The 17,098-nt window shown below is 41.2% G+C and overlaps 1 protein-coding gene across 1 annotated transcript; it reads left to right on the plus strand.

Moving 5' to 3' along the window:
- Positions 1-868: 868 nt before the first annotated feature.
- Positions 869-16,559, plus strand: gal3st2 (galactose-3-O-sulfotransferase 2). The gene is made up of 4 exons (XM_086081078.1): positions 869-949; positions 8,497-8,595; positions 13,531-13,996; positions 15,719-16,559. Exons 1-4 carry the CDS (start codon positions 894-896, stop codon positions 16,550-16,552), a joined length of 1,455 nt encoding a protein of 484 aa, XP_085937204.1. The 5' UTR covers positions 869-893; the 3' UTR covers positions 16,553-16,559.
- The last annotated feature ends 539 nt before the right edge of the window (positions 16,560-17,098 follow it).

A 17,098-nucleotide genomic window follows, 5' to 3' on the forward strand; every position in this document is an offset into this window, starting at 1 on the left:
TATATATATAAAAAAAAAAAAAAAAAAAAACAAAGAGCAATGATGATGACATTTCCGAATGAACAATACTGAGCTCTTAAAGAAAAAAAAAAGAAAAGAAAAAAAGAAAAAAAAATAATAATTCTGTATTAGTGATGTACTGATTAGCTGAGAGAGGAGTTGAGCTGTCTCAATGAACAGTAGCCTATCTTCATTTGTCTGCACAATGCACATTCAATTGATGCAATGTGACAAAAAAATGCTAACTATTTTATTATGTTTTTACAAAATACAATGTAATTTCACGTTTTTTTGTCATCTTGTTGTTTGGGGAAAGGCTGTACTGGATTAATGGCATTTCCGTTCATTTCAATGGGAAAAGAGGATTTGAGATATGAGTATTTTGAGTTATGAATTGCCTCCGTGTTATCCTTAGTAACTTCTCATTCAGTGGAAAACAGGCATATTCCGCTTGTCCTCATTAAGGATTTTAGGCAAGAAGTAGGGTGCACCCTGGACTGGTCGCCAGCCAATTGTCTGACACATGTCGACAAACAATCATTCACGATCTATGGGCAATTTAGCAGAGCAGAACTTGTGAAGCAGACTTGCTAACCACCCACTAGTTTGTGTGCTGCCCTTATTAGTAGGCGTGACTCATTGACAGTATATAAGGGCATTCAAATTCACAGTGAGTCCAGACAGACAGACAGAGAGAGGGAGGGGGAGAGAGAGAGAGAGAGAGAGAGAGAGAGAGAGAGAGAGAGAGAGAGAGAGAGAGAGAGAGAGAGAGAGAGAGAGAGAGAGAGAGAGAGAGAGAGAGAGAGAGAGAGAGATCTATCGTGCAACAACACAGAGACAGACGGCACAAGGTGGTTGGATTGAGCAGGAGTTGTCTCGGGGATTTGCAGGAGATGCTGACCCCTCAGAGGAGAGGGTTCCTGGACCAGCCTATCAGCCCTCACTCATTGTGAGTCCTCCAATATTTATCTTAAATTACTACTCTGTTTCAGTATTATCCTAAATGCACTCTCAAAACGTCCTTCTGAAGTTCACTATTGAAACTGTGCATGCTTCAAATTTAAAGGAAAGCTTTATGTCAAACTTTAGGTCACTACTGAGCCAATTTTTAGTGTATGAAAACAAAATGTATGAAAAGCAAGTAAGTTTCTATGAGATGCTTTTGGATATTTTCTTTCATTCAGTTCATTTCTTTCTCTGGGCATTGAATCGATTGCAAGTGGACTTCTCTGTTTTCATGACGTCTTCACAAACAGAGCAGTCCATGTTTTTACAAATTTACGAAAGTATGACTTATCATTTATCATCAGAAAACAAACTGGTGGTTTGTGGCTATGTGTCCACTGTCCACTACTTTATTCAATGTCATCTTTTAAGCCACGGCTCATTTAAACAGAATTATTTCAGATGAGTCTAAAAAAAATACTGTAAAATAAAAAAAGTTATCATTAAAGTATTGATAGCACAAATAATACTACACTGGTCAACTGATATTAATTAATTTTTGCATTTAATTACGTTCTACAATATATGACGTTATTTTTTTAAATAATTTAATTGAAACAATTATAATATTTAGTTACAGTTTATGATGAGATTGTGACTTTTTGTGAGCTATAAAAATGTCAGTGTTCCTTTAAAATTTTTTAAATCCAGACCTGTCTCAGATTACATAGGAGCAACCAGCAGTTTGAATCTACTGAAGATTCTTTTAGTATCACTTCTCTTGGCTGAAGTTGGAGAAAAAATAAAGTGCAGACACTGGCATAAGCACATGCGCACAAACACGCTCACAGGGAAAAGATGTCTGGAATTCTTCAAATGAGAGTTGCTCACCTGAAGCCATTTATTTCCAGAGACACAGGGCAAAAGTTCATGTGGGCTTGTGGGTGCTGGAGAGTGAAGCATGTTGGAGGAGCATACAGTGGAACTTGTAAAATCAAACAAATTCCATTCTGGGATTTGTTCACAGTTATTGTTTACATTTAAGATAATTATCATGCCTTTGTCTCCATCTGGTGTTGGCGCTTCTGCAGAGCTGCCACGTTCCAACTGTTACGGATTGTCCGTATTTTGTTATGAAAATCCCTGAAAGCTGCTGCCTTACAGCCGTAAAAGTGTGACCAACAGTGGGAGACAGAACGGGAAGCTGGGAGAGTCACTAGAATCAGTGTCCCAAGTTTCTTAGGTTAAAAAAACAAAACAAAACAATAAGCACACATATATGAGAAGATATATTGAAGAAAAATACAATTTCCATTGAAGAGTGTTTTCTTCTGAGGCGTAATTCTCGTAATGTTCCGTCTCGCGAAATTTCGTAATTCTTGTAAGTAGTACTCATGAAATGTCCTTTGCGAGATGGTTGTTTACAGAAGATGCTAAGAATAAAGTTAAGAGTGCAGGGTTAAGATTATTTTAAAAACATCTCTCTGCTTTCATCGGTTGGGATCAGACATTTGATGTTGGCGTTGTGTGCGTTTACAACTCGTGTATGCTTCAGATGGATAGAACGGATTTGAACGATGATGTGCGCCGCATGTCGTGTGATAGCTCATTACCCGGGGCAAACGGCCATTTCTCATGCAACAATAACAAACTGTCTACATGGAGGAAGTGACGGCCATGGCTCTATAGCTACATCGCTTTTGTCGTGATTTGGGTTGGATCCGCTGCAGTGTTGCACTTTTCTTCTTTTTAATTTTTCTTTTTTTTCTTGAGAAAGCTCAGTATTGTTCATTCGGTAATCTTACCGATTCGACATGTCATCATCATTGCTCTCTCTTTTTTTTTCTTCTCTTTTTTTTTTTTGTTGTATGCGCGTGAGTATGTGCATGTGCGAGTGTGTGTGTGCATGTGTGTGCGTGTGAGTGTGTACTCATTAATTCACCTAAAACCTATTAAAAATCCCATACCGTTCACCTAAACCGAATACTTCAGAATCCAGCTAGAGTCGTGAGGTTGTCAGGAGACCCGAGGAAGGATCAAAGAAAAGAAAGGAAAGTGAAATCCAGCACCGACCAGACTACCCACCGGGTTACCAACCAGAATCTTTCACCAACCCCAGAAATATCTAAATTCCAACAAATTAGGGAGACCTCAAGAGACCAAAGGAAAGACTGGGGAAAGGAAGGAAGGACAGATGAAGCAGAGTGAGATCCACAGACACCAGCCTGTATTCAACGACCAGAGGAAGAAGCAGATTGTGTTTGAATTTCAATAGATGCTGGTGTGGTGGATCTCGCATGCATGAAAACCTCCACCAAAGAGGGGAGCCGTCGACCCCGGCCAGGACAGCGCAAGCACAACCCCCCAGGAACCCCCAGGCCACGGCAGAGCCAAGGCACAACGCCCGGGCCCCACAGGGGCCACCGGCCGGAGAGCAAACCCAGGAGAGCCCCCCAACCCCAACACGGCCCGCGCCCCAAGCCCAACGCAGCAGATCGGAGAACAGCAGGCCCGCCAGGCACCACACCGGCCCCCCACCACAACCCAGCCCGAGCCGCTCCCAGGTCCCCACCCCCAGCACAACCCCACCCAGCTACCCACCGATTCAACGTATACTCTATATACGTAGAACATGTTTCTATAAATTTTGATATTTGGTTTTTATTCGAGGCAGATATTTTTTTCCATTAAAATGTGATTTTTGAGGAGGCTAGACCATTGGGCGATATTCAGAGTTTGTTTCTTTTTCCAGTTTACAAGAATTGTTTTTTTAGCGATAGTAAGGGCTAGACTTACTTACTTAAGTGTAGATTGAAATTGTTTACGCGGTAAATCAGTTGTTGTTAGGTCACCTAGCAAACACAAGTTTGGAGATAAAGGTATCCTACAGTCCAAGATAGCGGAAAGTTTTTCTAAGACTTTAGTCCAGAAATACATAACCGGAGTGCATAACCATAAAGCATGAAAATAAGTGTCTGTAGTGTTTTGTAAACACTGGAGACAAATGTCGGAGTCTGAGAGTCCCATTTTCTTCATCATATATTGAGTAATGTATGTTCTATGAATAATTTTATATTGGATAAGTTGTAAATGTGTGTGTTTTGTCATTTTAAATACGTTACACAAACTTGAATCCAAAAGTCAGATTCCGGAGCTATAGACAAGTCTGTCTCCCATTTCGAGATGGGTAAATACATTTTACCAGTATACGAAAGTAACTTATATATTTTTGAGAAGTTTTTTGTTGTTGTCGGAGAAAGGTTTGTAATATCTTTACCTAAAACAGGCGGTTGGAGCTTACCCCGAAGTGTTGGAATTTGTTTCTTTATCATACTTTTAACTTGCAGATAATGAAAAAAAAATCTGTTTTTATTTTGTATTTTTGGAGCAATGATGTATATGATATAAACATATTATCTGAGAAAAGATTGTGGAGATGTGTAATTCCTTTCTGCTCCCACACACCTAAATACAACGATTGGTTGTTAAGTTGAAAGTCGGGGTTATGCCAGATGGGAGAAAGCCCGCAGGGCTCCAATTGGGCTTTTCGTAATTTCTAGTGCCTTCCACCAGGCGGTCAGGGTGGCGGAAATCATTGGGTTTTTAAAACAATTGTGTCACTTAATCGATGTTGTAATAAAGAGTAAATCTAAAAGTCTGAGGTTATTACAATCCTTCTGTTCTAGTTCCAGCCAACAGTTAGTATATCTGTTGGGTTGTGCCCATAGAATGATATATTGTAGCTAGTTAGCTATATTAGCTATATAGTAGTGCATAAAATTTGGTGCCTCTCGACCTCCTTTGGATTTACTTTTCTGAAGAGTAGATAGACTAATCTTTGCTTTTTTTTTTTATTCCAGTAAAATTTTGTAACGGCCGAGTCCAACAACTGGAACCAGTTAGACGTAGGTTTAAATTTAATTATTGAGAAAAAAATAGTTTATTTTGGGTAAAAGTTTTATTTTAATGGTGGCTATTCGTCCTATTAGAGAAATAGGAAAATTATTCCAGCGCTCCAAGTCACTATAAATGCTATCCAGAAGTGGAGTAAAGTTTAAATGAATTAAATCAGTTAATTTAGGTGAGATTTTTATGCCTAAGTATTTTAAATTACCTATAGGAAATGAGTAGTGGGGGTCCTGGCTTGCAGGGTTCCATGAATTTTCTGTAATAGGTAGAGTTAATAGAATAATCTGATAAATGTGAGAATTTAGTTATTAAGTTAAATACTTCCCCTAACGAAATAGCAGGCTTTTCTAAATAAAGTAAAATATCATCGGCATATAGATTAATTTTGTGTTCTGTTACCCCAGAGTGAATTCCTTGAATCGTTCTTTCCTGGCGTATAGCTAATGCAAGCGGCTCAATAAATATTGCAAATAATTAAGGGGACAGTGAGCATCCCTGTCTTGTGCCTCTCTGTAGAGTAAAACTCTGAGATATAATCCCATTAGTAGTAACTTTAGGAGAATCATATAATACTGACACCCAGTGAATAGATGACTTCCTAAAGCCAAATTTATGTAAAACAGCAAAGAGGAAGGACCAGTTAACTTTGTCGAAGGCTTTTTCTGCATCCAACGATATAATAACTGCTTTTTTATCATGCTGCTGTGACATGCTAATAAGGTTAAAGAGCCTCCTTATATTATTAGTAGAGTGACGACCTTTGATAAAGCCTGTTTGGTCGCTATGAATGATTGTCGAGATTACTGTTTCTAGTCTAGATGTGAAAGCCTTAGCGATAATTTTAATATCAGTGTTAATTAGTGAAATCTGACGGTAACTTGATAGAAGGTTGGGGTCTTTTTCTGGCTTTAATAAAAGTTTAATTGCTGCTGTATTCATGTGTGGACGTATGTAACCATTAATTTTAATTTCTGTTACCACTCTTAAAAATAATGGAGCAAGCATTAACCAAAAGTGATTAAAAAATATAGCCGGATAACCATCCGTGCCAGGTGCTCTGCCATTAGGCATAATATCTAGAGCACTGTACAGCTCGTTTATAGTAAGTGGCGCATCTAACATATCTTTATATTCAGTAGTTAACTGAGGTATATTTAAGCTACTGAGGAATGCCTCAATATGCTCAGGGGTAGGCTTGTTAGTTTCTGAGTATAGGTTGCGATAATAGTTAAAAAACATTTGATTAAATTCTTCTGGTGATTGTGTGCATTCACCAGTTGTCCCTTTAATAGTCATTTTTCTTCAGATTTTTGTAGGTGGGTTTCTTGTAAGAGACATCTGCTTTTAATTTTAAGAGATGGTCTAAAATTTTTATTATTTTTGCCTGTTAGCGAGCGCCACAAACATTCCAGGAAACCAGAACTAATTTATGCATACAAACAATATTAACTCAGTCCTATGTATATAAATCTGTATAGGCTACTTGTTAATATTGGCATGTTATAGGATAGAATCAAAGTGGTTAGGTGGTTTATGTAATTTGTGTGAAATTAGAGGTAACGTGTAAGTGAATATAACAGTGAAAAAACGGGGAGAGAGGTGAAAGTGAAGGAAATTAGCGGGGGATTAAACATGTAACAATACACCAGTAACTGGTAACCTAAGCGAGATTTTTTGTTTAAATATATTTTAGATATAGTTATGTATTAATATTATATTTGTAATATAGCCTATACATGAGTATTCATATTTTAGGTTTTATAACCACATATACAGTATATGTATACATCTAATAATCAAACAAAGTTTAGTTCCACCAATGCCAATTAGAACGAAGTCCTCCACGATGGGTGGTATTCCAAATCTGCCGGATGAAAGAGAGAAGAGAAAAGCCAAGTGATATGGTGGTTAAATTCGTATTTGGTTTAGCATAATAGAGCTAGTTCTATTTTAGCAGCAGGGCGCCGCCATGTTGGGTATTCCCGGTCTCGCTGTAGGTCTGGCGATAGTCACAGCACCTCGCGATAGGCTCTGCACTTTTTTTCTAAAGACATGTTCAAATTCGCCATATGAAGCAGAGGGCGCCGCCGCACACTGTGCTTCCCCATTGCCATGGTGACTCGACCAATCGGGGCTCCATTGATGTGGACTTTTTAGTGTAGTGGCAACGCCAGGTGAAACAACTCTGCGTTGATATAACTACCTCAAATCAGCTGTCCTGGAACCGAAAACGCAGTTTCCTCTCTCAATTTACTCGTTGTTCAGGGTTAGTCTTGGTGTTTGTTGAACATGCTTTGTGAAATGGACCCCAGCTGTCAAACTTACTTACCAGCTGGCAGCCAGACACTCATGCACATTGGTCATGCTAACAGCTAGCCGCTAGCCACTCACGTCAGAGACTTCTGCCGTACAATGACGGCGTAATTAATTAGCGGTTTCTTAGCGTCCTAAATTAGCGATTGAACATGAGTTCGGGATAGCGTTGTGTTGATGTTGGTCGCAACTACAATGTCAAGCAAAGAAACGTCTAAAGGGAAGTCAAGCTAACCATCACGCCACGACGTTGGCAAACTTCAAAGTAAAAGTGTCCTAAGGCTATTTGCATTGCTGTCAATGTATTACTAATTACTGTATTTGGTCAACTTTATTTTGAAGTTAGGCTTAGCGTGTTATGTTGAGTATGTTTCAGCTTCCTTGACATGTCATGTCAGAATGGTACTCCGATTATTTAATTATTTGGCATAACCTTTGGATACCCTGAAGCATTGTTGCCCTCCATTTATTAAAGTGAATAGAGGACACGATTTTATTGAAGAGCTTGGGCATGTACTGCAATAATAGTTTATTATGACCGCTTGCCGCTGGTGAAATTACCCAATAGCCAGCCAGCGGTCTATTAGGGCACTGTATCGTTACTGTTGTAACTCATGTCACGTTGAAGTGAGGAAAATCACAAGCCCTAAAATTACCAAGTCATGTGACTTGAGTCCCTCACCTCTTGTTTGCTTGTCATGTTGCCGGTAGTGGGGAATTTGTACACTGTATTCATTGCGCTCTTAGTATCTGACATCTTAGTATCTTTCTTTGCCTTTGGCAAATATTGGCACATTCTTACTCTCTTTCTTACACAATTTTTTATTTGTGTCATTATATGACACTACTGATAGCTGTCCTTAAGTGACATTGAAACAGTCGGTACAGTTACAATTATTTGTGCAAAAAACATTTGCATCAACGCTATTAGTCATGTCAAAGTCTTAATTTAATAATCAATAATGCCTTCATTCAAGCTGTGCTGCTTTTGCAAGCAACGTTTCAGTCCCATCCAAAGAGCAGTACTCTGACGAAATTTCTCCCAGCGTAAAGACGGAAAAGCGTTTACTGTTTCACATATATGATTCGCGGCTCATTTCCTGCTATAAAATAACAAAAAGAAGCCACATAACCACGAGAGCTGTCGGCTCAACTACCAGCTTAGGCAGGCAGCCAAGTTTATTTACCTCATATGTTAAACAAAAAAACAAAAAAAAGTAATTTATTACAAAACAGATCTGGAATTTAAAAAAAAATCTATTGGACAGACAACTGACGGATTAACAATACAAGCCTTGTTCTAATTTTATTTTGTGATTTCCCCTGCAGGTGTAAGACATTGTGCAGAAATCATCACCTTTTGTGGATGTTGATCATCATCCTAGTGGTCTGCGTTGCTATTCAGACATTGGTTGCCCGCCAAATCAGGTGATGTTAAATTACCAATCTGGATTGAATACTAAAATAATGAATGAATGAATGTTGTTTGTCAATTTAATTGCGATCATAATGTTGATGGAATGGATGTGATTTGCCAAAGAGAAAGAAATGGCGCATTTTTGGCCAACCTAGCTTCTAAGTCATTGGTACAGAAATGAGCTGCATAGTAACATCACAACAAATTTAGCAGGTGGCAAAATACTTTTTGGTGACGTCACATTTGATGGAGGGTTAGGCACGCCAGAGACCTTCGAATTGAACCTATTCCACTTACATAATGAGGCAATTTTTTTTAAAGGTGCACTAATTTTGCGTGCACTAATAACCCTTTAACAAATATTTTGATAGCAACACTTAAAACATGTTGAAGTACTGCTGCTTTTAGCATAACAGTCACATCGTGTGTAGTATGAATGGCTCAAGTAATAAGAATTCCCATAAACACTGTTAACTAAACGAAAAGGGCGCGACAACTGAGAAAGAATGGACTTATCAAGAACACGTGGACAAAAGACTGTCGTATTTTCATTCAAACAAAATAAAACTCATCTGCTCAAAAGAAAATACGGATCGTTAAGAGAGTGGAAGAATAGACGGAGTTTGAGAGACTAAAACTACAATCAGTAACTCACATCATTAAATTGTGCATTATGTCTGACGCAAATGAAATTATTGTAACATATTACTAATTAACTCAAAACTGGAGTTCTTATGATTTGAATAATGTAAATATAGCATAAGATTACTTGCTGAGACTGCCAAGATTAACTCTTGTTTATTCACCTGTATTGCTGTTCCTGTAAGAATGTCAACATTGTCTGGCTCTAATTCTGTTTGGACATTCGATGTAACATGCAAGGCTGTAAGGTTGTATTGTGGCTGCAATGTATGTGCTGTAAATATTACTGCGTTACGGGGCTCTCCCTGGTGTCCGGGGCAGCGCCGCCCCGGCGTGGTCCGTCACTCCGGGTCCGGCGACGCGGTTCGGGGCCTGTAGGCCGCTGGGGTGCCCTGTGGTTCCCTCTCCCCTCCCCCTTCCTCCCCCTTGCTGCCTCTCCCTCCTTGCCTCTCCCCGCCCGTCCTCCGCCTCCCTGTCCCTACTCCCTCGTCACCCTTCCTCCTCCTCTCCCCCTCTCTCTGCGGCCCTGCCGCTGCCCCTTGCCCTTCTTGTCGTCTCCTTCCCCTGTCCCTTCCCCCTCCCCTGTCCACCTTCCTCCCCCTCCCCTGGGCCGGGGGCTCCATCCGTGGCCTGGGTCTGGGGGCTCCAGAGGCCGGGTGGGTGGGTGGTTTTGGTGTTGTGCCCGCCTCCGGTGGACCTCCTGGCACCTCGGGCGGGCCCCAGTATCCGGGGGGCGAGCCCTATCGCCCCGCCGGGCTAGTCCCATATGTCCGCCGGGGGTCCCAGTGGGGTGGGTGGGGGTTAGGGGGGCGGGTGCGCCTCCTGCCCCCACCCGATTGGGGGGGGGGGGGCCCGCTGGTCGCTCCTCTTAACTCACTGCACTAGTTGTGCACAATACACTTTGTTTATAGACATATAGGGCACATATACTTTGGGGGGGGGGGGGGTAAGGTGGAGACACCGCCTTCGCCCTACAACTGCCCTCCAATTTTAACTCTTTGACTGCCAACCATTTTCAGAAAAGAGAACATGTGGGTGGCAGCCAGCTGATTTAGAGCATTTTGACTGATCTTTCAAGGTCCACAGAAAATGTTGTGTTTGGACTATGGAAACACAGATACTACCAAATGAAAGATTGATTCATCAAAGATTCATCTTTCATCAGAAAAAAAAAGTTTGTTTCTACCTCATTCAGTTTTTCAGTAATCAACAATAGAAAATAGGTTAGTTTCACCCAAATGCTGTTTCTGACCAAAATACGTAGAAATCAAGCTTTTTGTGAAACGATATTATTTCATGCACTCTAGTGAATTTGACACTTTTTTTTTCCATGAATGATGCCACAAACACCTAAACAGTGCTTTACTTCTATAAAACACTACCACCAACAATGAAAAAGTGTTTTTTGATAGCAAAATAAGTTTATTTACATTCAACAGTGTAACAATTTGACAAAACAATTTATCAAACTATTTACAAATGTGTGCAACTGTGCAATATATGCATTGAACATGCATATTTGAAATAGATAGGCAACACATGTGCAATTTCAATGTTTTTTTCCGCGTGAATGGGTGGTAAGAGATGTTCTGATCCATCTTATCCACTCCATTCATGGTGGCATTGTAGTCCAGAACCAGTGTCTTCTCCGTGATCAGACTGTACCCACTCCTCCGATGAATATGCATTGGACTCAGGGTACTCTTCATCGTCCGATTGAACGTCCGCCTGTGCAGAAGTGCTCGGTTGTGCACCACGTTTTCCGGCGTTAGCATCGCTAGCCAGTGAGGCTTTATGACGTGGTCGAAGCCGCCACGTCAACGCTTCAACTTCGGCGTCAACCTCGGAGTCACCATCATCATCATCATCAATGTGCTCTTTAGCACTGGTCGATGCTTTTCGTCTTTGAAAAAAAGGCTTGCAACCGGTCGCCATTTTCGCTTCCTCAGCCATTCTCCCCTCAACACTCTAGCTCCAATTCACGTCTTCTACTACTGACTCCTACCCGATCTTTTTCAAAGAGAGTCATCACTGCCATCTAGTGCCCATAAATAGTCACTATACTAACTCGATCTGCTTGATACTTTGAGCACAGCTGGCCAAGGCTTTCCTCCACCCGTTTCCATTTAAAAAAACATAGTTAACGTCTTTTAATGTTTTTGGCGGCACTCATTTGGATTTTACTAAACGTTATTAAACGTTTTTGGCGGTCAAAGAGTTTATGCACCACACAACTGGGGGGGTCGAAGGGGGGGGCCATCGATTGGGGCAGACCGCAGTATAGAGCAGTGCTGCGATCCCCTGTCCCTGTCCCCCCCCTATTTATTTTTTTAATGCACCACATACACTCACTGACATGACTGGGAGGCAGGTGGATCGGAGCGTGGGGATATCATTTCCCTCTGCGCCGGCTCACTTGCTCCCAATTTTAAAGCACCACACACACACACTTGTATATTCACTGGGTGGGGTTTGGGGGTGTGGGGCTGGCTGGGTGGGGGAGTGCTGGTGTGGGGGAGGGGGGGTGTCTGGGGCTGGGTTGGGGTGGATGGGGGCCGGGGGGGTCGTCGGGGGAGCGGGGGCTGTGGACCGGTGGGGTGCCTGGCGGGCCTGCAGTGCCCTGTCCTGCTGCGTTGGGTTGGGGGCGCGGGCCGTGTTGGGGTGGGGGGCGCTCCTGCTCCTGAGTTTGCTCTCCGGCCGGTGGCCCCTGCGGGGCCCGGGGGTTGTCCCTTGGCTCTGCCGTGGCCTGGGGGGCCCTGAGGTGTTGCGCTTGCTCTGTCCTGGCAGGGGTCGACGGCTCCCCTCTTTGGTGGAGATTTTCATGCATGCCAGATCCACCACACCAGCATCTATCGAAACTCAGACACAATCTGCTTCTTCCTCTGGACGTTGAATCGGTGGAGGCTGGGGCTGTGGATCTCACTCTGCTTCGTCTGTCCTTCCTTCCTTTCCACAGTCTCTCATTTGGTCTCTTGAGGTCTCCCTGATTTGTTGGAATTTATAGATGTTTCTGGGGTTGGTGAAGGACTCTGGTTGGTGGCCCGGTGGGTGGTGGGTGGTGTCTGGTCGGTGCTGGATTTAATTTTCCTTTCTTTTCTTTGGTCCTTCCTCGGGTCTCCTGACGGCCTCACGACTCTGGCTGGATTCTGAAGTGTTCGGTTTAGGTGAACGGTATGGGATTTTTTAATAGGTTTTAGGTGAACTAATGAATACACACTCACACACACGCACACGCACACACACGCACATGCACATACACATACTCACCCACATACAAAATAAAAAAATTAATTACAAAAAGAGATAAAAAAAAAAAAGCAATGATGATGACATGTCAAATCGGAAAAATTACCGAATGAACAATACTGAGCTCTCCAGAGAAAAAAACAAAAACAAAAAAAACAAAAGGGGCCGATCCGTCTCTCTTTTGGCTCGACCCACATCCGAGACTTTAAAACAGAAAATTATTTAAAGAATTAATAATTAAGAAATAAATTTGGTCAGGCTGGCAAGTCAAGTTCTTACAAGCAAAACATGTTATCGTTACACATATCAACTAACAACGCATCATGAGATCATTTCGTTCTTTCCGGAGTAACTAAGTAATGAATCCTTCCTGTTGAAATACATATGACATTCTTTTCCAAAAACATACATGATGTGAAACATTCAGTTGTGCATAATTTAACTTGTATGTGATGAATTTCTTATGTGAAATGTATAAGATTGCTTTGGGGATTATAGGTGTTTCATGTGAGGGCAGTTCCGATCGTCACCAATTGAAGGCACTCGTCACGTGTACTGACCAGGATTCCAAAGGACCATTTAATTCATTTTGTTTATGACTTTAACAAACAAACTCGGTAGGGGTGGAGATGGAGCTTTCCGATAAAATACTTTGGTGCCATAAACTCATGGTTCTGGCTGGTGAAAAGCAAACATTCACATTCTGGTGACATGGCCAGTGGTTGACCGGTGGTGTAATCCCTGTTGGCTGTCTCTGGCTGAGGTGGAAAGGGGGAGAGCGGAGACTTCTCAACCCCCACCCCAGGTTGACCTTGCGTATATTTCCAAGAGTGAAATGTTGAGGGAAGGGAAAAAGAAAATAAATTGAGGGTGACTGGCAATATTCGTTACAAATCTAACAGGAAATCTTGTTAGTAAAGACCATTTAAATTATTATTTTTTTTTTTATCAGTGTATAATTGGGAATATGCTCTATATATCATGATCACATTTACCATTTTCAACTGTACAAGTGTACAACATTTGACACCATTCATATTGCATGTGATTTCTTTCAGGTATGACGAGCTCCCAAAAGGGAAATTCACAGCTGGCAGTGGATACATGTTCCCGCTTCTGCGTAATGTCTGGGCGGGCCTCGATGATCAGTCTCCACTAACTAGAGTATCGACTGCACTTGAAGATTCTTTGACTCCAGAGGGTGCTGGCAAACACAGTAACCACCCCAATGCTCTCTTTCCTTTTCTCAAGAAAAACATCACACGAGTTGATACAGAAAGGAAGTGTCTGCCCAAGTCACACATTGTATTCCTCAAAACGCACAAGACGGCAAGCAGCACAATTCTAAATATCCTTTACCGCTTTGGGGAAAGTCGTAACTTGACTTTTGCCCTTCCCCTCAACAAACAAAAACAGCTGTTTTATCCCCACTTCTTTGCTTCACATTTTGTGGAAGGTGTCAGCAGCGGAAAAGTGAAGGAGTTCCACATCATGTGCAATCATATGAGGTTCAGAAAAGCTGAGGTGAGTGTGTAATCACAGATTTGTTTGCTGCTCCATGTATTTATCATCTAGAATCATAGTCAATCTACGGTGATGGAAATTAAGAGCATTAAACTTGTGCTAAAAGCATCCACAGCAGTTAAATTTGGATTACTGGTAGTGTATTGGTGCACATTGCTGATTGTCATGCAGCGTGCATCAGATCGATTCGCACTGGGTCATTGTAGCTTTGTCGCCCTGTGACAGACTGGAATATAATCCAAGCCTTTTGGAAACATGCAGATGCTTTATGTTCCCCATAACCCTGAACTAGATAAGGAGTTAAGAAAATGAAAGGATGGATGGAGAGTTGTAGTTTATTTTGATTTGACCATGACACATAATGTCAGAAAACGGACTACAGAAAGATTAGATTTGGTTTGCAGGTATTTAATTTTTTTCTTCTTTCTTTTCCTTTTTTTTTTTTCTTGAGAGAGCTCAGTATTGTTAATTCGGTAATTTTACCAATTCGACATGTCATCATCATTGCTCTCTCTCTCTCTCTCTTTTAACTTTTATTTTTTAATTTAAATTTAAATTTATTTATTTATTTTGTATGTGCGTAAGTATGTGCATGTGCGTGTGCGTGTGTGTGCATGTGTGCGTGCATGTGAGTGTGTACTCCTTAATTCACCTAAAACCTATTAAAAATCCCATACAGTTCACCTAAACCGAACTCAGAATCCAGCTAGAGTCGTGAGGTTGTCAGGAGACCCGAGGAAGGATCAAAGAAAATAAAGGAAAGTGAAATCCAGCACCGACCAGACATCACCTACTACACACCGGGTTACCAACCAGAGTCTTTCACCAACCCCAGAAACATCTCAATGCCAACAAAATAGGGAGACCAAAGGAGAGACTGGGGAAAGGAAGGAAGGATAGATGAAGCAGAGTGAGATCCACAGACATCAGCTTCCACCAATGACCAGAGGAAGAAGCAGATTGTGTTTGAATTTCAATAGATGCTGGTGTGGTGGATCTGGCATTCTTGAAAACCTCCACCAAAGAGGGGAGCTGAGCCAAAGGTGCTTTTCTATTGGCTGCTGCTAGATGACGTCACTTCTGTGTGACACTTTCAAACGTCCTTATTATATATTAATATCGAAATAAATATACTTAAAATCATCCCCAAAGGCTCATGCATTAAATTAATTACCAAAGACTAAAATAAAGGACATTGTTGCTATAATTATAGTTAGTTATTTTTGTAAACATAAAATTAGGTTTGTTGTTATTTTGTGTTTTTTTTTCAGAAACATTAAAATTTTTATTTTATTTCATTAACGAAATAGTTTTTTGAATTTTTTTTTAGTTTTTTTTTTGTTACATTTAATTAACTAAAATAACCTTGATCATGTGTGTGTAGTGCTTTCCCTAGACAGATTTTCACAGTTTTAAAAGACAACACACGCCATCCAATTTCATACAAGATCTGTGTGTGTGTGTGTGCGTGCGTGCGTGCGTGCGTGTGTGTTGGCTTTTGAAACATTTTCTCTGAAACTTGTGTAAACTCCCTGGATTGGCTGGCGACCAGTTCAGGCTGTACCCCACCTACTGCCCGAAGCCAGCTGGGATAGGCTCCAGCGACCCTTGTGAGGACAAGTGGTTACGAAAATGAATGGATGGATGTGTAAACTCTCTGAGACTTCAAAACCTGATAATGATAAATTATGTCCCATTGAAATTTTTATTTTCATGTCGCAGGTGGCAAAGGTGATGCCTGCAGACACATTCTACTTCTCCATCATGAGAAATCCAGTGGCCATGATGGAGTCCATCTTTATTTACTACAAGAGCATCCCAGCCTTCTGCAAAACTAAAAGTCTGGATGACTTCCTAGACAACAGACCCCCAAGCTACAACTCATCAATTCTTTTCAACAATTATGCCCACAATATTTTGTCCTTTGACTTTGGATTTGACAATGATGTTTCCGTAGATGCTGAAGACTTTGAGGCAAGAACTAACAGGACGATTGCTGGAATTGAACAGGACTTCCACCTCATTCTTATTTCAGAATACTTTGACGAATCTATGATCTTACTCAAACACAGTCTTTGCTGGTCCCTGGAGGACGTGGCTTCCTTTAAGATGAACAGCCGCAATGAACGCACGCGTCACCAAGTTTTACCTTCCTCTGCAGAAAAAATCAAGAGGTGGAATGCTCTAGACTGGAGGATCTACGTGCATTTCAACAGGACTTTCTGGAACAAAGTTGATTCTCTTATAGGACGAGAGCAGATAAAAGTTGAAGTTGCTCAGTTGAAGAGATTACAGGCTCAATTAGCTAAAACCTGTCTCATAGATGGCGGGCCAGTTGACCCACGCCAGGTAAAAGAAACTAGACTAATGCCGTTCCAGTATGGAGCGGCTGTCATCCAGGGCTACAACCTCAATCCACACATAGACGCACAAACCAAAACTAAATGTGAGAGACTAATAACACCAGAACTGCAACATACAGATATTCTTTACAACAAGCAGTTCCCCGAATTAGTGGCTAAGCATAGAAGAGCCAGGGCTGCCATACAAAGTTAGCACTCAGAAATAGGGGAATGGGCAGGTAAACTCTTGAAAAGGAAAGCTCAAGGCACGTAATTTATATAAACTTTAAGAATCAGAAGGCCTCCAAAACTAAGACACCCCCCCCCCACACACACACACACACACACAAATAATCGTCTCTCTGAGATGCACTGATGAATGCACTTATGACAATCACTTGTAAACATGAAACATTACCTTGGTAGTTAGACTAAATAATTCTCAAAAAAAAAAAAACGTTAGTAATATCTGTTTTTTGGGTAAAATTTCAGGAAAATAATTCTCTGAACTTTGTAATGCACGAACATGTCCAACTGTCTAATGATGTTCATTTGCTGTCCACAAACAAGGAGATGAACAGCAACACTCATTGGAACCAGCCGTTTAGAGACGCGAGCTACAAAAAAAATGGAGTTGGTTGGAGGGCAAGGTAAAAGTGGAAGCCAAGTTATGTTGTTTTTGGTTGAAACAGTATGTCGATCACTACTTTCATGGTGTCAATTGTCATTCATTAAATCGTTTGTGTCCGGATATATTTGT

This window comes from Leptonotus elevatus, chromosome 7 (assembly GCF_054856555.1).
Source record: "Leptonotus elevatus isolate MCC_2025b chromosome 7, RoL_Lele_1.0, whole genome shotgun sequence".
In the NCBI taxonomy this organism is placed as follows: domain Eukaryota; kingdom Metazoa; phylum Chordata; class Actinopteri; order Syngnathiformes; family Syngnathidae; genus Leptonotus; species Leptonotus elevatus.